The 22,716-nt window shown below is 37.6% G+C and overlaps 1 protein-coding gene across 1 annotated transcript in view; it reads left to right on the forward strand.

Moving 5' to 3' along the window:
- The window catches only part of MAP3K5 (mitogen-activated protein kinase kinase kinase 5), a 97,973-nt gene that overhangs the window by 37,365 nt on the left and 37,892 nt on the right, over positions 1-22,716 (forward strand). Inside the window, exons 4-11 of the mRNA XM_064708342.1 lie at positions 3,540-3,733; positions 3,938-4,106; positions 5,018-5,124; positions 7,568-7,738; positions 11,625-11,737; positions 17,598-17,757; positions 19,841-19,994; positions 22,525-22,632. Of these exons, the coding sequence (XP_064564412.1) occupies positions 3,540-3,733; positions 3,938-4,106; positions 5,018-5,124; positions 7,568-7,738; positions 11,625-11,737; positions 17,598-17,757; positions 19,841-19,994; positions 22,525-22,632 (1,176 nt within the window). The remainder of the gene's footprint in view (positions 1-3,539; positions 3,734-3,937; positions 4,107-5,017; positions 5,125-7,567; positions 7,739-11,624; positions 11,738-17,597; positions 17,758-19,840; positions 19,995-22,524; positions 22,633-22,716) is intronic.

The raw sequence follows: 22,716 nt of genomic DNA on the forward strand, positions 1-22,716 counted from the left end.
ATTCTGTCTGTGTGCTTAACAGACTTAGAGTATAAAGGGAAGTCAATTAGGGTTAGAAAAAAGACCAAATTTTGTGGGATCAGTGTTGGGATGGAGCATTACAGGGCAAATATAATAGAATAAGTTAAATATATTTAAGCTTCCAAGTCTAGTAATATGCACTAAGTGAAAATGTAAAGCATGCGTGAGCAGATGGGAAGTGTGTGTCAGAAAGACCACCTGATCCTTTCTGACTTAAGCTAGCATAGTTTATATTCTGACAGAAAAAAGATGAGAAGTATAAGTTGCTGAGACAGGTTGCATCACCGGATGAATGAGGAAAGAGGCAAGTCAAACACTCTGCTTTGGGGAAAATGGTTGAAAGTGGTCTGACATTTAGAGTAGCTCCACAACTGCTTCCCCCACAGCTTGGTTCTCTTGCACTCCCACCCTAATCATAGCCCAAAGGCAGCTGGAGTCAGGCTCTTTGCCATGAGAATTTGTGGGGATGGCACAACATTGTTTCTCCAGAGCAGGGGACTGTAGACTTTGTTATACAAATGCAGTCCTGCCGTCACTGTTACCTTTCTTCAACCACCACCTTTAGTAAATAATATATTAACTTTTGATTCTTTTTTTTTTTTTTTTTTTTTGATGCTAGAGCTACTGCATGTCTCTCTTTGTTAGTTTTAGCTGTTAAATATCTACCTACTGTAATCTTTATCTAGGGAAGTGAAATTGAGGTCAGTATTTCTTGTGTTGCTTAGCTTTATTGCATGTGGCTCTTTCTACTTTTTTTTTTTTTAAGTTCATTTCCCAAGGAAATGAAACTTAAGAGCTTGTACTGGTTTTTCATCCTCCGCTTTTGTTCTGTATCTGCCTGTTTGTCTGATGAATTTCAGCCAAATTTGAGAGGTTTCATAGATACAAAAGATAGCTATCTAGGTTAAGTTAAGAAGCAAAGTGATTTCCTGGCTGAGGGAAAGGTCACTGTGTTTTCACACTACTTGCTACTGAATATCAGGGTGAGATTCTAGCTTGAGACAATTCCCTGAGACCCCTGGGGCCCTCTGAACAATTGTAAATGGATTAATTTTTTTCCTTTTTCTTCCCACAGTGTTTTCTCCTGTCTTTTACTGTTAAGTTCTTTCCTGTCCACTGCTTCCAATGACTCTTGGGTCTGCATGTCTTCTATGCCAGGCTCTATATTATAACCAGCTTTTCTTTCCCCCCCTCAGCTAACAGGAGGAATGCATATAAACTAACTTTTGCTGGCTCTCTAGTTTCACTGAAATAGATATGTACTTCCTACAGAAGGTGTTCTCAGGATGAGTTTCTCAGAGCTCATGCTCAGTAATGGATTCAGGCATTTGTCATCTGCAGGAAGAGCAGTTTTCCTCCTGGTAGAATTAAAAATTAGGGCTCTGGTGCTGTCTCTGTAGGTGGTATGACCATTTTACAGGGGTAAACCTTGGGTTCTGTGAATTTCAAAAGATTAGAACATCCTTTTTCAGAGCCGATTTTTATTTAAGACCTCAGCATTGGAAACAGTGTGCCAGAGGTCTGAGAAGGTCTTCCTGCAAACAGTTTTGAATTTATTTTTAATGCACTGAATAAACATTAGGAAGTAAAATGCTCGTCTCCGGATATCTGTAGCTACTTCACCCTTTTTCTTGACTCTGACTTCTCAACCTTTTTCTCCTTTACCTAGAAAAGGAAAGGTGGATAACAGTCTGCCTATGCGTAATAGTGGCTCTTATGCCAGTGGCAATGTACCCATCTCTTAAAATTGCTGAAATCAGTTCCAGTAAATTCATAATTTTCCCTCTGCCTTTGACTGTGGGACTCATTAGATTTCAGCAGGGTAAAAAGTTCATCCATTCACTGTTGAAAGCCTGTGATTGCCTTACATGCTAGGATATTCTTGAATAGCAGTATCCATTCACTTCTCCGTTGCACAGACAACCAGTTTGGGTTCTGGCATCCCACTCCTTAGTTACTTGTTAAAAAATTTGTCATATACTCCCCAGTTCTCAAGTTCCCTTTGGAATTGCTGCAGTCACACAGAGATAAATATTCCCTAGCTCTTCAGCAGCAGTAGTTCACAATGGTTGCAGAAATAAGACTAAATTAACCCTTGTGCAAGGCACAGTACACGATAATCTCCAAACAACTTCCGTGTTAGTTGAATTCAATTGATCTCATGTAAATGCCTGCACCAATTATTTTTAGATTTTGCAGAGTCTGTCAATGCCCCTCAGAAGTGCAGTGGGATTGCCTTTATATTGAGGTCTTACAATTTCATAGTATGATGGATGTAATTAAAAAATTATTCCTGTACTTTTCATAGCCAGTCTCTGATTTGTACACAAATGTGTATTTACTGTCATGTCTATACACATATGTTTTGCAGACTTGACTACCTCAATCCTTCCATGTTTTAAAAATCTAATAATGCATGTTAAAATGCTTTTTTAAGCACACAGCTGGTATTGTGCATTCAAAAACTATTCAGTCACTGCCCTCTCAATTCGTGGGGCTCAGCTAGGCAGGGAGTTTCTGAAGTGTCTGCATTGCAGTATTGACTTCTGGGAGAGTCAAAGCAGCTGAACAGAAACTAATTAACCTTGGAAGTAATTTAGGCATACTAAAAATTATGGGTCTCAAGAAGCGCTTCCTTAAGGCTTTTGTTGTTGAGCTGCTGGGCACTTCAGTAATGGAGTCTGAGCTTTGAGAGATGAATAGAGGAACTCCTCCTGATTTTGTTGGTATTCTGTATCATAGTTAAGACTCTTTAAAACACAAGTATTTGGCAACTTTCTCTGCACATAAATCTGTACTCACACACATATCACAGTCAGCAGACATCTTGCCTCCCTCTCCCTTGGAAGACAATTTTTTTCCTTTCTTTGTTTCTTTTTTTTTTTTCAAAGTATCTGTCATACATTGATATATAAAAATCAATGCAGTTTAGCAATGCTGAGGTGCTGTGTTAGTGATTATTCTGAACTATGCATGACTTAAAGTCCCATTAAAAATATTTTCTACAGGAAATATTAGTAGGAAATTTATTTTGATTTTGAATGCAAAACTATTTGAGTAATTTTGCAGTTCATATGAGGATTAATTTTCTCTATGGTTGTCCTGTTGTGAGGCAACTAGATTGTGTTACTGTTTCCAGTATCAGTGAGCCAAACTGTTCTGCTTTCTTCTGTTCATGTCACCTTGAAAAGCAAGTACCTCAGCTTCTTTTGATTCGATCTGCCTTTTCAGAGTGTGGCCTGAGAATTATTTCACTATTGAGCCAATTACAATTTTAAGGTGAACTTGATACTTCTGGAAAGACTGATTTTACAGGAAGCAGATCAGAAATCTGAAAGAATACTTTTCAGGTGTATATCATATTTGATGTGAAAACTGCGTTTATGAATCAAAACATAGTCTTGCTGAAATAAGCAGCAGGTCTCCCTTTGGCTTTAACAGGTAGTACATGCAATGGTTTCATACTTTGGCCTGCCAAGCCATAACTGCCCTAAATATTGCCCCTTGTTTCCCTGCAGATGTGCACTGGGAACTACATATTTGTTCCTTATATGATAACTCCACACAACAAGGTGTACTGCTGTGATAGCAGTTTCGTGAAGGGACTCACAGAGCTGATGCCACCTGGTTTTGAGTCTCTGCTTGGGCCTATATGCTTACCTCTGGTGGATCGATTCATTCAGCTCTTGAAGGTGGCACAGGCCAGTTCCAGGTGAGTTGTCTTCTTGTACACCCGTGTAAAACGCAAATATTCCAGCTGACAAGATAAATGTCAGCCTCTTTTGCCTTCTGCTCAGAAAAACTGATGTTTAATGGATTAGCTTGACCAAATCTCTGCCTTGACACTGTTCTATCGATACATGTTGTGCACATACACTGTGAAAGAGCTGTGCTGATGTGAAGTTGTTCCCTGCAGCCAGTATTTCCGGGAATCCATTCTGAACGACATCAGGAAGGCCCGGACGCTTTACACGGGCAAAGAGCTCGCAGCAGAGCTGGCAAGGATTCGACAGCGCGTCGATAACGTTGAAGTCTTGTCTGCTGACATTGTCATAAACTTGCTGCTGTCCTACAGAGACATCCAGGTAGGAGTTCGCTACTAAGAATAATAATTAAATTACATTCTTACAGAAATTTTTGGTGCATGTGGTGCAGAGTTTTTAATAAAATGTGTGGATAAAGCACACTAGTAAAAATCTTTTATGGTGTCTTCTCTGATGTTTTTATTTTGTTTTGTACTTTCACTGTTTGCCTTTCCATAGCAGAAAAGGGTTTTACAGCAGTACCTAAAAAGTACATGATGTGTAATAACTCTTCTCTATCTCAGCACCACTGTGTGATGAACAGCATGTAGTTAAAGGCTGTGGTGGCATTCTGCAATTGATAGGCAAATGTATTCTTTTTTACCAAAGCTGGTGACATTTCTTATGGAAAGATAAATAGTTCATATTTCAGGGTTTGGAATGATGCTGGTAATTGCTTGCTTTGTTATCCATAATTTCAACTGTCACTCCTTAAACCTTATGAAGTGGTTTGAGTTTGATTTTTTATTTGTTTTTAAATATGTCAGTGAGTAAGCTACTTTAAAAACTCTGATATTAAAGAATCTTGGTTTTGTGACTTATGCCTACTTCAGAGATTTGAGATGCCTTAATTCAAATGCAGTTAGCTTTGTAATGTCTGCACAATATGAGCACTGAGATGCGTTCAGTTCCTAACTTTAATAATAAAACAGGTGTATGAAAATTTCTGCAGGACCATGTTGAAGCAGCACAGGAGACCAAATTGGGCTTCCCTGTAAATACTGTGCATATTCCCATCTCTGATTAGTGCTAGACCATTTACAGTTTGAGACTGAAAAAACTGAAATCCATAAAACTTAAAATGGACTGAAAATACTTCATATGAAATAATAGCTGCTTAGGTTGAAGAGGAGTTTATGGAGGCATACCTCAGTACAGCCCCTTAAAACTTTATTATTCCTTTCTTTTGGAAGGATTACGATTCCATTGTGAAATTGGTGAAAACTTTAGAAAAACTGCCCACTTTTGACTTGGCTTCCCACCACCATGTGAGGTTGCATTATGCATTTGCCCTAAACAGGTAAGAATCTACCCTTCCTTCTGCTATGGAACAGTAAATCAAAACTTCAAACTTTGTAAGGGGTGGGTAATACCGTGTGAAGTTCCCTAGTGGAATCTTTATATGCAATCCTATGATTTTGACTGAAGCAGCTCTGGGGATTCTAAGCTTCTTTTTATCTCATACTATTAAATGTAATTCCTTTTCCTTTAGCATGTGTGATTTGTCTTTCCATAGGTTTGTATTATTTTTTTGTTTCAGTACCTAAATTAGAGAAAACAAATACCTAACAATATTATCCTTCTGTAAAATACACTTTTGACATTGCTGTGTGAGTGACAGCACCATGTCATTTGTGCTGGCAAAGACATCATCTCATTCAAGTCTGAGTTCTGGTAATGTCAGGTAACAGAAGCAGACCTTTCATCAAATGTCCATAGGAAGATTTTATTGTATTATGATGATAAAATAATTTTCACATTGTCGGATAACATGGGCAAAATGTGATACATGGAGCAACATACACTGCTTCTATGGATTAAATAAAAGCCAAGCCTAGATTTTCTTTCTAAGATACTGACATTTAGGCAAATGACTAAGAGGGGTGTTTTTTCAGAGGAAATTGCAGATGTTCTCTGCTCCATTGCTGTTATCACAGTGAACATTTTGCTGTTGACTTTTAGAAGAGTAGACCAGGTGTCAGCAGGTATTGAAGTTGTCAAGTATAGCAAATGTCGATAGGTGGTTCTGCTTCTTACAGATTTGAATTTTGTAATTAGGTTCATTGAGGAGGCTTAAAACTGCACATGATGTGAAAGTGATGTCAAAACATGTTGCAAGGAATTACTTGAAAAAATAAACCTGGTTTTGAAGGACAAAAAAAATGAAAAGAAAAAAACCAAAAACAACTGTCTGGCATTTTTTTGTCTGAATAAAATATCCAGATCCTTATTTTTGCCTTTATATTAGGTAAATGAAGGTATAAATACTGTGCCTTTTTTTTCCACTTTGACATAAATATATGAAGTTTTGCAGATTAAATAATCCAGCCTATACCTGCCACTTCTACAGAGCCTTCACAAGGGTCACAAGGTGTTCCTTGGACATGTAATGTGTTGTTTAGACCTCAAGGTCACAGTTTCCTGAAACAAAGTTGTCTTTGAAAACAGGACTAGTTCATTGAGACACTAAAAACCTGGAAAACTGCAGCATAATCTTTTCAGGCACATCCTTATACTTCCGTGGTTCTCTGACTCAAGGTACTGCCTCTGAGAGTATCAGACAGAAGATTGACACACTACCTCCAAAGGAGCCCAGATGAGATTTTTCTATTCCTCTCCTTTCCTGACTGACCATTAAATTAGAAGCCATGACAAGCATGAAAACATTCATGCTTTGGTGTGCCAAGAAGGAATTACTTTGGCTAATTGTAACTTTCTCCTGACTGAGACTGTAGAAAATATTTTGTGAGCTGAGGCAGGTCTGGAATATCCTGCACTTCTGAATCTTTGCTGTGAAAAAAACGTGTCTCTTGTTTCTAATCCAGGTCACTAGCACGGAAGGATGGAGCAGCTCAATTAGTCAGGATTAGTCTGACCTAAATCAAGAAATGTGAGGGCATTGATGATGGAAAAGTAAACAGAAATAAAAGTAGGGACCTCTGTCTCTGCAGACCAGCTAAGTGTAAATAATCCATGTTGCAAAACATTATTTGCCCTACTGGTTTTGTTCTCATTAAATTCATTAATCTGGATTAGTGATAGTCAATACAAGATGTGGAAAAGTTGAAAACAGAGTCATTTGATTGTTCAGTACACAAACATGTTAAAATTCTAAACTTTTGATACTGAACGATGTATGTACCAAAGCTATGACTCACCAGGAAGTGTCTAATGCTTGCAATTACGTGGTTTATTTGTCTGAAGTACTTCTTTTAATATTGCATTTTTGGCTTTACTCCTAAACCTTCCCTATCATGGGAGTTCAATCTGGTTTGTGCTTTTTGGAAGTTTTGCTTCACAGTCAAATTGTATATAAAAAGTAAAATCACAAACACAAGATTGAATCTTTTTTTCCTTTAGAGCATGAATTACATTGAAAGAAAACCTAGACATGAAATCAAGGTTTGTAATTTTCTATTTTATAAGGAATTCTTAATAAAATTTATAAGAATTTTATAAGAAATTCTAAGGATTTCCCTGGAGGTTCTTGATGCTGTTTTCAGTGCTTTGCTATAGCTGATGCTTCATGAGAGAGAGAAGTTATGTTTAAGGGAGTTTATAAAGGTTTCCCATAACACAAAGAAAAGACCAAAAAAAAAAGGAAGAAGGGGTGAGTGTGTATATATAACATAGTACACTATCATTTTACATGGATGAAGTCATATGTCTATTAAAAACAGTCATGAAAAATTATTTCTTGTTAACTTTGTTGGTTCTTTAATCAAAATTATTATTTTCAACAGGAGAAATCTGCCTGGAGACAGACAGAAAGCTCTAGAAATTATGATTCCCCTTGTAGAGCAGGAAGACCAAGTAGCTTCAGATATGTACTGCCTGGTTGGTCGAATTTACAAGGACATGTTTTTGGAATCTGGGTTTATAGATATGGAAAGCAGGGACAAAGCAACTTTCTGGTGAGTACTGTTTTCCTGGTCTATGTCCTTTTGTTAGCTTTGGGAAAATATTCCTCAAACAAGAATATATTTGAATGGTTTTACTTTCCAAATATTTGGCATCCTTAGGGGATAGAATGCATCTTCTAAATTGCCTTGCTTATTTGTTGAGAATGAGAGATTTTTGTTGTTCCTACACTAATTCTGCAAAGTTCTTCAAGTGCCTCAGAGATCTGAAGTTTACATATAAACTAAGCTCATCATTTTTCCCAAATATGAAGTCTCCTGTTTACTGTGTTATTCTTAGGAATCTGGGCCAGAGAGTAATCAGTCATGAATTGATTGGCATGCCTGGAATCTGACAGATTGTAGCTAGCAAGGCTTAGAGGTTTAACTCACAACCAGTATGGCTGTTCCAAACTTGCTGACAAAAGTTTTATCACTGTTTAGTGGTAAAAGTTTTATCATCGTCATATAGTACAGGCACATTGCAGTGGACTACAGTAGCATCAGTAGTCAAAAAAGCACACAATAACTAGTCAATAATAGATGAATTCTTATCCTCATTTTAGAGACAAGAATCTTGTTTTTTTAATGCTTTTGAAATGCTCTGTAGATCACTGTTACATGGAAGAGGTTAGAAAATGAAGGCATGGGATGTCATCTTAGACTTCTGTCAGGATGAGCTGTTTTTTTGCATTCAGATGAGGATACAGACAATCTCCATTTATGTGTCCTGCAGATCACATCTTAGCTCTGGTCTTGTGATCATCAGCTGCTTGTTGAAGTAAATGCTTAAAATGGAAAGCTTTCTTCTTTCTTTGTTATTTATCACTTGTTTTCAGTAAACTTCAGCTTAGAGCTGTCTCTCATAAAAGATAAGATAAAATTGTTTACCAGTTATGGCCTCAGAATACAAATGCAGTTTATAACTTCTGGTCAGTTTTGGCAATTCTTACTGGACTTTTAAAAGATGTTGAAATAACTGGAATGCTACATGTTATTTTCATTCCTCCTAGCATAATTTTGGATTTTAAAAAGTTTAATTTCCTGTAAAGTGCAAAGCCTGTAAAAAACTTTCAGGGGTCTTTTGTAAACGCTATATTTTGCTAATATCATAAATATAAAGATATAAAGAAAAGTGTAGTTTTGCATACAAATTTTAGGCATTATTACAGACTAATTAAATACAAATTACTCTTGCTATTATACATTTTACTTTCTCCTTGTTTGTGGTGCCTTATGAACAGATAAACTTTGATATATCAAACATAATTGAACTAAGAATGATTATATGTATAGCAGTGGTGAGTTCATGTAGCCATTTAAACACACTTTGAATAAATGCATCTTAGTAATCATGACAGTCATAGATCTGATGACAGGAAGTGATTGCAGGCATTCCAGTCTAGGAAAGGACTCTGGCAACTGAGACCCAATGCAGAATGCTCTGTGCACCTCCTGCCACAGAACAAGGAGATCTCTGTTGAGTCAAGCTGGAGTTTGGCCGGAAGCTCTACCGGATGGTCCAATTGCTTTTGGTTTATATTTTATATGGACATTGATTTGAGTTTCTAGCATTAGTCACACAGCAGGCCTGACATGGAGGGTTGACTCATAACTCAGTGAAAAGCTCTTAGAAAGGAGCAGGTCCACTCTAGTGCTGCAGCAGGCCACAACAGGACAAGGTGTGTGCAGGAGCAATGGCAGTGCTATGTTATGTCGAGATAAAGGTTATTATCTCAGTCTTAGAAAAATAAGGATGTAAGGGAAGTACAGTGAATTGCATGAGATAAAGAGAATTTGGCAGCAGAACCAAAGCATTGGTTTTGCAACAACTGGTGATGCCAAGGTAATTTGGCCTATTCCAATTTAAAAAAAACAAACCAACAATGTGCTTTTCTGACAATTCGAAAATAGAATAAAAGACATCTTTCATATAAATGTGAGAGAATAAATGATAGAGTAATTATTAACTGTCACTTTCTTGTTTGACACTGACAGTGTGAATCAGACTTACCAAAGCTACCAAGTCTTTATTCATATCCTTTCACTGCTACCCCCTAATTCAGTGTCTGCACTGCAACATTTTCTCAAATGTCAACAACTGCAACATTTTTCCAAAAGTACAGTCTTTCTTATATTGGAACAAAAATACTAATTTCCATGACCTTTTCTTCTTCTTCGGTCAATCTTTCCTCTCTCCTTTTTGTATTGCATGAGAATTTAAGCATGGAAGATCTCTAGGACAGAAAATGTGATCCAGTTCCCAACATCACTGTGTCTCCAAACAGATAATGCCAGCTCAAGGGCTTCCCTTAGATGTAAATACTTAGAATCAATGAGAGTGTTGTCCTGTTTAGTTGGCAGATTTTTATGGGTTTTTTGGTTTGGTTTTTTTCTCCTTTGCTTAGTTTTTGTTTGTTTGGTTCATTTGTTCTCTTTTTTGTTTTTAGGTTGGATGTTTTTTGTCATTTTTTTTGTTGGTTAGGGTTTTTTTAAATGAGCCAAAACCATTTTGTATGTACTTTCTTCCTCAATTTTTTGTAACTTGCAGAGAGAGAGAAAATTGCAGATGATGAAAGAAAAAGACCTAGTACTCTCTGATTCTCTTGCTTTTCTGTAGAGCAGTAGGCGCTTGTTTAATGATTAAGTTCTTTGGAGGTGGGCAGCTGAAGTATAAAAAGTATATGTATGTAGCAGATTGAAGAGAAGCCTGTCTTACAGTTTTGGAGAGCAGAACTTATGTTAAAGGATGCAAACGCATTAATCATTAGAGCAGAAAAACAGACAAACAAATTAAAAACCAGCCGTATTTTTGACCTGGTGGGATAAAAATGCCTTAGCTTTGTTTGCATGTCAAAGCATGGTCTAGAAGTTAAATACTTAAGTTTTGTGCAGATTGTTTTTCTTTCCTTCCTTATGTACTAAACTCACAACCTTTTTAATTTTTTAAGTGTATTCCATTTGTTTGTCTGTATTTCTTTCATTCTTTAGAAAGTAATTTTAAACTCCACTGCTTTTATGGTAGTGAGTTGTGTTGACTAAATCTCTTGTGCTCCTTAACTCACATTCGATAGTAATCTTTGCCTTCTCCCTATGGAGGTGTGAATATGTGTATATATACCTGCAACCAAAGGTGTTCTTATTCTGAGGAATAATTTTAAACCACTGTAGATGTCCTGTTGCTGTTGTCACAGCTACTTGCATTGCTGGCATGAGGACAGTGTGTGCTGTGTTGGTGTGAAGCACCTCCAGTTCTATTAAGACAAGACTGAGCCTAGGTGAATGCCTCTGCTGTTTGTCTTGATTGCTCGGTTCCTCTTGAGGAGAATGAAATATGGCATAGTCCTTTTTTTATGTGAACTCATAAGGACAGTGTCAATGCCACTGAGTAAAGAATAAAATTTGGAATAGCTGAAATCATAGCTAAGTGTGAAGTATATTCTTGTATCACTTGCTTTTGCATGTGCCATTGTAGCAGATCCACAGTAAAATCTAAGGTTTCAAGTCAATGAAATTTAATACATTAAAGACTAAATTAATGAGCTTATTAATAAATATAACTCTGAAACAGGTCTTTTACAGACTGATAATATTATTCAGTTTTATTTGATCTTAAAGGAATATTTTAAGATACTGTAACTTTACTGGGATAATTTTACTGGGATGGATGATTAGGATCTGTGCTTGTTATGTGGGGGGAAAGGAAATGGGAGGAGGCTGTATAAATACCAGACTCCTAAAAATAACCACAAAGAATTTGTGGAAAACAGTAAAATATTTTTGCTTCTATGGATTCTTGCTGTGTAAACAGAAGATAAGCTCTTAAATTACCTAAAACTGTAATGATGCCCCAACTAGATTGCATTATTTACAAAGTAAGCTTGAATGTTTGTTTTTCTAGGTTCAAGAAGGCGTTTGAGTCCGAGCCAACGTTACCGGCAGGAATTAATTATGCAGTACTCCTCCTGGCAGCTGGACATTGCTTTGATACTTCCTTTGAGCTGCGGAAAGTTGGTAATTATAACTTGCAAATTCACGGGGAAATTACATTCTAGTGAAAGTACACTACCACCCACTGTTATAGGGGAAAACTCTGATGGTTGTATGTGAAAGCTTTGACAAAAAGCATGTGAATATTTAAGTTGGTCTCTCACACCACTGCTGATCCCACCTGACTGCAGGTGAGTGCTGTCATGAGGAATTGTTTTCAATGTCAAGGTTTTAAATGGTTACCAGAGTTCAGTAAAAGCTAAGCTTCTTTGTAAAGGCATCATTTGTGTGAAACAGGAGCACCTGGAATGGGAATCCAGTTCCAGCTAGCACTCTTTAAAACAAGCAAACACAAACCCCTGGAGGGAATATGGATAAGAAGTCTATACTAATGCTGAGGAAAATGCACTTGACTTGAGCTTGGGTTGGGTTGAGAGAAGAATATTTCTCTTCTGATACATTCTTAGAGGTTTCTGAATGTCTTTATTCATAGAATAACAGGATGGCAGTGGTTTGGGTTGGAGGGACTTTTAAAGACCATCTAGTCCAAGCTCCTGCTGTGGACAAAGATCTTTCACTAGATCAGGTTGCTCAGACTGACATTGGACACTTCCAACAAAGAGGCATTCACTTCCCTGGGCAACCTGGTCCAATGTCTTGCCACCCTCATCATAAAAAAATTCTTTTTTATGAAGGAAGAATTAGGACAATTTTGTTTATGATCTTGTTTGTAGTTTTCTGGATTTGAAGAGAGTGAAAACTCAAGATTATTCGGTAATATGTTCAGGGAAGATTTGGCAGAAAGGACTGAATGTTGTAATATGCATTGCATTTGGTGTTCTTCCCCATGAATTTGTATAATCCTTGACTTTCTGTAAAGTCTTTTTTTATCTTTGTTTTTCCTGAGGAGGTTGTCAAGTGAGAAAGAAACAAATTTTTTCACTTCACTGAATGTATCTGTATTCAGTGACTGCTCTAGTTTTGAAGTTAGGTGTGCACTGTATGTCTGGAAGTAATTTCCTGAGTAATTTTGAGTATGAAGGTCAGAGTGAGATGATTATTTTCGCATAAATAGTGGAAGTGAAATTTAAATTCTCAGGTATAAATGAAGGTATTAATTTGGATGTGTGAGGTTGCGTAGAGTTGCCCCAACTACTGTGTTTGCCCTTCTGTGAGCGGGTGAGATTTTGCTTTTTGGTTGGCATAGAATACTTCCACATCCTATGCTGAAATTTGAATTCTTGTGCCAGAGTAGGAGGTAAGAAGATATGTTCTATACATTGCATAGCATTTACAAATACTCACTTGCTGGCTTAACTTTAAGCTAGGTAGCTTAATGGAGCTGGGCTATATTTTTTGTGTAGTTTAATATGTATCCTTTACTTTTAAAGAAACTTCTTAATTGCATACAGACTACAGCCAACTAGATCTGTACAAATTCATGTTACTGATGAAATTTGTGTGCTGTTTCTGTGGTATCATATTCTTATAAATTTGTCCAGTGTTGTTTTCCCTATTGTTTGTATAGAGACCATTACAGAAATTAATGTTCATTCTTACATAAGGTTCCATCCCCAGCTCATGAATTATTTAGTGCAGAAGTATCCTGTTCCTTAGGTGGTTTCTTTGTGTGTTTGTTTGCCTGTCTTATGTTAACATTTAGTTGGTGTCTGCTGGAAACCTTTGATATAGCAACCCCTCCTGTTAGCTACTGGTGTCCATCTTTCTTTTCTTTAGGTACAGGGAATATTGTCAAAATACTTTTAGTCAGACTGACTCAGCTATTTTGAAACGTGTTTTAAATACATTTATAGTGTAGTATACTCCATGTGTATAATTTGTTTCTTGTTGATAAGTCTGTGGTCACTATCATGGAATGCCGGATTGAAAAGCACCTCCAGGATCATCGCTACAAACTTTCTCTGGAAAAGCACACTCTAGACAGGATGGCCCAGCACCCTGTCCAGCTGAACCTCAAATATGTTCAATGTCAGCAAATCCACTGCTTCCCTGGGAGATGATTCCAAGAGCTGATTCTTCAAATTTGGAAAATTTTTTGTCTTGTGCCCATTTGGAAAGTCCCCAGTAGTAACTTGTGCTATCACCCTTTGTCTTTTCCTTGTGACTCTTTGTTAAAAGGGAGTCTCCACCTTCTTTGTAGCCACCTTTTACTCACTGGATGGTGATAACACCTCCCCTATGCCTGCTCCTCAGGGCTGAACAAACCCAGCTTTTCCTCAAATGGCAGGCTTCCAGTCCTTTGTTCATCTTTGTGGCCATTCTCTGGACCCTCTCCAGCCTGTCCACATCTTTTGTGTATAGTGAGAACCAAAACTGAACACATTATTCCAGAAGTGCCCTGGCAAGCACTGAGTAGAGTGGGATAATGGCTTCTTTATCCCTCCTAATGATGCCCCTGTTGATACATCCCAAAATCCCATTGGGTTTCTTAGCTGAAGAAACACTGTTCACTCATATTCAGCTGCTTGTTTTTCAGGGCCCCCAGATCCCTTTCCACAGAGCTGCTCTCCAGTGCAGTAGATCCCAGCCTGTGTTGTGCTCCCAGATTGTTTTCCCAGATGCAAGACCTTACAATGATCTTTGTACGAGGTTTATCAGATGGCTGGAGTTGTGCTAGATTCTGAGGATAGTTTAGTATTTTCTTTGTCTGAGGTCAATGTTTTAAACAAGATCAGGGAATATCACAGAGATTGTATGCAAAAATGTTTTGATTTTTTTTCTGATGCTAAGTATCTCTTCCATATCTGTAATTCTTTTGATGACACCTCTTGTTTAGATCTGTGTGTAAAGATAATTTTTAGCAATAGTTAGATTTGCCAGGCAGTGCTTTCTGTTTGGTGTCCACCCACAGCATTATCTGTAGTACACAGAAATTAGAGAAGTTCTGCTTTCTGCTGGGAGATCAGGAGAGATGCAAGAACAAATTCATCAAGTTCAGTCCAGGTTGTATGGAAATTATATTGCTGGGCTGGGAAAGGTGTAGGGAAGGATGTAGTCATTATCAGTTCTTCAGAGGGTACATGAGACTGTAATTACAAGATGCATATCTGATTACATTGGGAATATTATAACTGCAGTAAAATAAGAATAAATCCAAGAGAATTTTTACCAATCTGGGCCAGATCAGAAAATTTGCCTTCTAAAACTTCCTGCCTGTACTTGTCAGATAATAGTTCAGAACTAAATGAGCAAACAGACTATTAATAAAAACTCTCCTATTTTTTGAGTAGTATTGCTTTCTAAACCATACAAATAACTGAGACCAGAACAGAAATGCTGTGATCTGCATTGTCAGTTATGATCTCTGCAGGCTGTGCAACTCTGACTCACAAAGAATCCTGTAATATGAATTGTTCCTTCAATACTTGAGCAAGGATAGCAGTTTATTTGTAAAGCCTTCATATTAATATTTAACTGGTAATATCTACTTACTGTTATCTTATTTTCATCACAAGCTGTGGATATATTCTTGGTGTTATAAAAACAAAGGTTTTTCTGGCATTAATGGTTCCTCTATTTTGCCTCATTTGTTTTAAAGGCAAAATATTTCTGATAAAATATACTGGAATTCCTGCTGCTTTTTTCCCCTCCCCTTATGAATGCCAAGTTTATCATGGAAAGAGAGAATGTCTTGACTTTGCCTGGATTTTCTTAACTCTCAAGAACCTTTTAAAGATGATGAAGTAAAAATAAACTTAGAAAAGAGAAATTATAGAAGGAGACCATAAGCTCAGAATTAAATTCATGAAGGTTCACTTTGCAAGTTTCCAAATTAATTCTCCACCTCACCAAGTTCTTTAAATTGAAGTTATGATCTTTACAACCTCTTGCTAATGTCATCACAAAGCAACTACATTTCAGAGATAGGTAACTCGCCTTTCAGGGATGAGTAACTTTACAGATGAGCTTTGCAGAGCATGGTCAGCAAACTAGAGTGACTTCTAGCATCAAGTACCTCACCTTTCTCAGAAGAACTTGATGAGAGGGTGATGTTGTCTTCTCTAAGGTAATAGGATCCACTTCACAGAATACTTGGGCAAAAACTTCCATTTTCTCCAGGTTACGTAGCAGTAATGATTCCCAAACTTGGTGTCCTGAGGTACTGCCACGCATCCATCCTTTCTCCCCCTATTCCTCCTATAAGTCTCCCTTACTGAGCTGGGACTCAAAATGATTGCTGTCACCAGTCCTACCCTCCTAACAAACCCCTCTCCCTGCCAGCCAGTAACATGGTCCCTCTCCATGTGAGTTGTACTCTCCATCAGACCCACACACTCAGTTTGTACCTCGCTTTAGCTCTATGCACAGCTATCAACAAGGGCATGTCCAACTGGAACAATCCAGGTGTCCCTGGGATACCAGTTCTTTACACTTCTTGTGATGAAGTCACATTAAAAGCCTGTGGAAGTTAGTAGGTGTCTGTCTTTTATTGTGTGTTGCTATCAAATGCATGCAAATGCTTTAGGTATTCTGGTAGAGCCCTTTGGCCTTTGCAGATAATACTGAGGAGTGTTACTTTTAAGTCCTGGGAAAGATTGATTTTTTTCCATTTACTGTGTTTTCTGGATAGCATTCACGTTTTGTTCTCTAGAGCCCAACTAAAGTTGAACATGTCAACACAAATTCCCCCTCCCTATTCTGCACTGACTAGTGGAGGTGTGCATCTTCAAGTGGTCTCTTTGATAGTGTGAGTGTGTGTAGCACCCTGGCTGAAAGCCTTGCAGAGATGGTCACCATGGTACCCTGTGGAGCTGATGGAGGTGACATTTCTCAGGCAGATCAGAGACACTTTGTAGCATCTATGGCATTTTTAAAAGCCTTTATTACCTGACATAGATGTCATAAAAATGTGAGCAATGTGATAAAACAAGATAAACTTTGTAGGTTGAAATGTAGCTTATGTAATGATACCCATTTTGATATTTATTACTGCTTCCACCATGAAGTTTAGTCTGCTAGCTACTCAGGGAAGGTTAAGGAAAAAAACAAGATCAACAGTTGCATTGAAATTTCTTGTGAATACTCAGCCTGAATATCAAGGACAATGGAAGATGATGTGGGAGGGAAACTGTCATAGTGGAGTAGTGTGGGAAAAGTGAATAAAATACTACAGTGGTGGAGCAGCTTGTTGTGTAAGCCGAAAATTGTGGTTTTTTGCAGGGGATGGTGTAGCATAGATCATGTTAGCTATATGTAGCAGCTCATATGAACATAAACTCATCCTGAAGGCCACAGGGGAGCCTGTAGTTCTCAGCAAACTTAGCAAGTCAAAATAAAACCTGAGGCTCGCCGTAGTCTTGAGTTGCTGAGGGGCTTGTGAATATTAATAGATGTCTTTCATTGGGGTAGGACTTGCGGCAGTTAAAAGAACATCACTGCTGGAAGAAGCCCAGTGGATCATCTGTTCCTTCTGCATGGGACCTTGTCTATAAAGGTAAGTTTGGGGCTTGGGGCTTGTAAGTTAAAAAAACAAAGCAGAAAAAAACATAATAGGTGCCTTATTCAGCATCTGTTAAGTTTTTGCAGCTATGTTGTGTAGCCTAAGGCCCCAATTTACCTTTACAGATGAGGTCCATGCAAGAACATAGGTAATCTGACTGTGGCCTTGTCCTGACAGTGATGTCTTAACATTCCTTTCTTGAGAAGCCTGTAGGAAGAGGGGGTGGGGAAAAAAGAATTTTCTACCAATTAGAAGGTTTGGAAGGCATATAACATTAACTGGTAAGTATGATTTCCATCTTATTTTATCCAAATGGAGAGGGTATAGTCATGTAAGCAATTAAAAGATTTTGAATAAGGGAAATGGTCATTTTAAAATTGCATTAAAACAAATTCTTGTGACTTGTTATTCTCTTTGCTACAGGAGTAAAGATCAGCAGCCTGCTTGGTAAAAAGGGAAGCTTGGAGAAACTGCAAAGCTATTGGGAAGTGGGATCTTTCTTGGGGGCCAGTATGTTGGCTAATGATCATATACGAGTGATCCAGGCTTCAGAAAAGCTGTTTAAACTAAAGGCACCAGCATGGTAAGGTGATAAACAAGGCCATGTACATTCCTATGTTTGAAAACGTTGGACTGCCTCAGCTTTCACATTAGGCACTGTACTCAGCTGACAGGAGATATGTTTTATGGTTTTTAACAGATTTTACTGTGTGTGTATTATTTCACTGTACTTTCATCTAGAGAAGGGGCTTTCTTCTCCTTTTGCCCTTATTCAAGGGTAGATCTGATATGGGTCTTTAATTTGATGTATGAGAAGGGCAGATTCATCGTGGACTTCAAGCTCTTCTGAGGGCAAAGGAGAAAGGAGGAGTTGCTTGTGGCTACATTGCTGAAGAGAAGTGGTAGTGGCTTGTGAGTTTAATCATAACAGCCTGAAGGTTTTGGGCAATGAAGACAGCTTAGCTAGGGAGGCCTGGCTGTACCTTTATGTATTGTTAAGGTTATGGCACACAGCAGTTGTTTTAGGAACTGAGTACAAATGAGCTGTGTGGTGCAAGCTGCATCTTGTAGCGATTGAGAAGACTGCAAATCAAAGCCCAATTAATAGAAGGGCCATAAATCCAGGGTTAAAGGCAACCCTGTAAACTCAACATATGTTATGCAAAGGCCCAGAGATGTGTGCTCTGACAGCAGGTTCCCAGCACCTGTGGTGAGTATAGGCAGCAGTTAAGGACCAGTCACCTACTCATCAAGGGCTGGGATTATCTGGGATGGGGAGAACCAAGACTCCTTTCTGACTAAAAATGTTGTGACTCTGCTAACGCTAAGAGTGAACATCACAACATATATATTCTTATCTTTTTATAAAGGATACACTGTGCCTCCAGAAGGTGATCAGAGAGATGCTAAAGTACAGAAATGCTAAACTGCTGTATTGACATAACATAGAAACTGTCATAATTAAAAACTGTAATTTTCAGACAAAATATTTCATGAAGGCTTTTTGCAGTGTATTTATTTGCAAGGTTTTCAATTTTTACTATGTGTTTATTTTTCTAAGAAGTTGAATAACACTCTCTGGAAGTCTCCTGGTAGAATTTTCTGGAGTTTATGAATGCCTGGTTGTCAGGATTTTATGTACCCCAGTGCCTTTGGGGTTTAAGTCTGTGGATTAAACTCTGAAAATACAGCTTACTCATTTGTGCTTCATGAAGAATTTCTCCTGTGAGCAATTCCTTCCCAGTCTGTTGCCTGCTTTATAGCAGGGCCCACTTGGTGCAAACAGGAGTAGACACAGTACCTTAAGCCAGCTATCCTGATGGCCTAAGCAGGATAATTGGAAATTGCACAGCTATGGAAATGTTCACTAAAGACCCTCTGAGGATGAAACAAAAGTTTTCATTAATAGCCTAACTGTGATAAAGTGATAGCAGTGATAGTGATAAATCCTCTTTTAGTGTGTATATCTCATTGCTGTAGTATTCATAAAAATTGTGTGAAATTATGTTTACAACCTTTTTTTTTCAAAAATGCCAAGAGAAAGCAATGATACCAAGAAGCCCCATAAATCAGCCCCAGAAAGTAAAACAGCAGAGAGAGGGATTAACTGCATTTAGGGAAACATTCAACACACCGGTTGTCCTTCCCTAGCAATGCCAAAAGAGTGCTTAACAGAGCTGTTGTCATCTTTGCAGGATAATCAGTTCCAGAAGCATCATGTTTTAGAAATGTGTTAAATAATTGCCTACACAGACACAATATAGGAGACAGAATACTTAAACTAGTGGACTTTTTACCTAATTTTTCTTTGAGGCAGGTCACTACTGAAACAAGTTTAACATGGGCTCAGCTTGGTCCTTAGGCAGAGGATTTAGCTCTTTCACAAATTTTTCATGGTTTAGGATAGAAAACAGTATATGGTATCAGGTATATTGGCAGGAAGGAGTGTTCCAGGACTCTTTTATATTTCAGTTGCCTCATTTAGCAGCTGTGTTTCCAATTCTAGTTGGGAATTGTTATTATGAAAAGGAATCCTAGAGAAGTGAAAAGTTACTGGCAGCCTTGGTGTTGCAATGGTGAATACTTCAGTTGTGTTTAAAGGTAGAGACATTACTGCTTACAGACTGTACTGAATTTACTGTCTGTGTATGTTTGGATGGTCACAGGTACCTGCAGTCTATTGTAGAGACTATTTTGATATATCAGCATTTTAAGAAATTGACCCCAGAGCAACATACAGCCAAACAAGAGCTTGTGGACTTCTGGATGGACTTCCTAGTTGAAGCCACAAAGACAGATGTGACTGTAGTTCGATTTCCAGTAAGTGACTGGTTTTTTTGGGGCTTTGAGGCTTACATTTTTTGGTAATGTTTTTGGGTATGGGTTCTTTTAAAACAAATAGTGGTGTAAAGGAAATGAGCACAAAGCACTGCTTCTTTTTAGGTGGCCAGACTAACTGTTTGTCCGGAAGAAATGTATTTGGCCCAAATCTTAGATTGATTTTAATTGAATGCACGTGGTTACAACAGGAGTGCACAGTGTGTTCCATACAAAAGTAATGAGGAAAAAACTCAAGATAGAATTTTGGTATTTATTGTTTGCTACCAATGGGTATGCTTCTAAAGCAAACATTTACAGTGTACTCCAGGTGATTATATATTAACTATATGGTGTTTTTTAAAAAAAAATTAATTAATTTCATTTTTTTTCTAGCTCAGCAGACTTTGTATACTCTACTGTCAATTAAGACTGTGCCCTTTCAGAGGTTAAAAATCAGCACAAACAGTCAGAAATCTATTGTTCCAGCTACTAGAAAATGCATTTCAACAACATTGCATTATAAGTGTGTGTGTGTGTATATATTTATTTCTGATTTCTTTCACAAAAAATTTGCTGAGAGTTTTTATTAAGTGCCCCAGTGCTGCACCATGTATACAGCATCCTGAAAGTATACTGTAAATAAGTCTATGTTTTCTGTACATATAAACTGTATATGTCCAGGAAATATGGGTATTCCTTTCAATTAACCATCAGCAAAACCAGCCTTTTTTCTTAAATAGCAATTGCTATTGCCTCCCAGATAGTTAAAGTGCATACAGGTTGTTTTGTACAATTAATTTACCTTCCATGTGTAGATGTGCTAATAAACTGTTAGGAAGACTTCAATGTTGAACAGCAAGAGCTTCAGGTAAAAACAACATGAGACTGTGTAAAGAGCCTGGTTTTCCTTTTCTGATAACAGGTAGAAAGTTTTGCTGGGAAACAAAAGATACTTTGAATCTTCTGGGTTTTGTACAAGACAAGGCATAATCCTTTTAGATTTTAGATGCTGGAATAGTTCAATTACATACTTACCGTAGGCTCTGACATATAAAACTGTCAAAATAAAATTGTTTGAATTTTTATTACTTTTAAGAGGCAAATCAAAGCTGATCTCTGCTATAGCATGAACCAAGACATAAACCCAGTGTCCCCCTGGTTTGATGGTGCTGTACAGGATGTTGGTTGGAGCCTGCAGCTGACAAGGCCAAGGTCATCCCTGTATGGACTCAGTGATCCCTCTGGGTCCCATCCAACTCAGTCTATTCTGTGATTTCGTGAACTGACTACACTGGTGCTGCAGACAGAGATATGGGATTTCTCATAATACAAAAATTCTATTTGTGCCTGTTCAGAATGAAAATCACACAGTTCAACAAATCAACAAAATGAAAATTAGCAACTTTTCCCTTTTCCTTCCCTTCTCCCTGATCCCAATTAATTTATTCTAAAAGAAGCTTTTTTCGTATTTCCTTACTGTGCATTGTTCTGTGTATTCTGAGAGTTTGAGCTTAAGAGTTCCAGTGTCCATGGGCACTAAGTTAGATGTTAGTTACTCTCTTATCCAGTAGCATCAGTGTCATCACCTTGGCCTTTAGAGGAAGAAATGCCAGTGCATGGACAACTTGTTAAAGGATAAAGACTGCAGTTTGTGAAATGGCTTAAATCAGATTTTACAAGTTGTAGGTGTCTGGAGATGTCAAGCAACGCATTTTAATTCCCATTGCTTATAATTTACAGAGTTAAATGTGTAGGTACTTTTCAGAATTTTGCCTTGCACTGCTTCCAGTGTATCTCTGTGCTTATCAACTCTGAAGGAAGAGTCATGGCTTAGATTTCACTCTAAGCCATGGCTCTCTTCAAGACTTTTTACTTTGATGTTCATATACTTTTTAAATAGGTGTGGACCAACTTGTTCTAGTCAATCATTGTTGCATCTCATCTCTTTTAAATTATGCTTCTAGTTTTTGTTCTCTTATTCCACAACATTTCTATTTTCTTCAGCTGTCAGCCTCTTGCAGTGGTACTTGTTACTTTTGAGAAAATAATTTGATCTAGTGACTACAGTTCATGATGGCCTAAATCAAAAGCTGTTCAGTTTAGCTCTAGGTTAATCTGTTTCTTTGCTTCACCCAAATATGCTTCTACCAAAAGATGATAAAGGTGTACCACGAACCTTCTCCACATGGGAGATAGACATTCTAGAGTGGCATTGTAGGAGACTGAATTGTGACAGAAAAACCTGACATTTTTTAAAAAAATAATTTGCTAAATTGATACATGTTACCAATGGACACATAATAGCCTTATGTAAAAAAAAATTAAAGTAGTTGTTTTTTTTTTTTTTAATCTAAAACTAGTGTGGCTAGTACCTAGCACCTAAATTTTAGATACCCAGTACCTAAAATTTTGCATTTTATTATTTCCCTGTTTTTCCTGCTATGGCTAAAGTAATAGTTTTGACAGTTTTCAATACCTTTTGAAATTCTATCAATTTTGCACTAAGTATTGAATTTTTTTTTTCTGCAAGGTTTTAATATTAGAACCAACAAAAATCTATCAGCCTTCATATCTCTCCATCAACAGTGAAGCTGAGGAGAAGACAGTATCCATCTGGCATGTGCTCCCTGATGACAAGGTATGTTTGTAGTTGTAACTTTTTTCACAATTTAAAAGTATGCATGGTTCATAAGGCATGTAGCATGTGACCAGTTGCATCTAA

This window comes from Zonotrichia leucophrys, chromosome 3, assembly GCF_028769735.1.
Source record: "Zonotrichia leucophrys gambelii isolate GWCS_2022_RI chromosome 3, RI_Zleu_2.0, whole genome shotgun sequence".
Taxonomy (NCBI): domain Eukaryota; kingdom Metazoa; phylum Chordata; class Aves; order Passeriformes; family Passerellidae; genus Zonotrichia; species Zonotrichia leucophrys.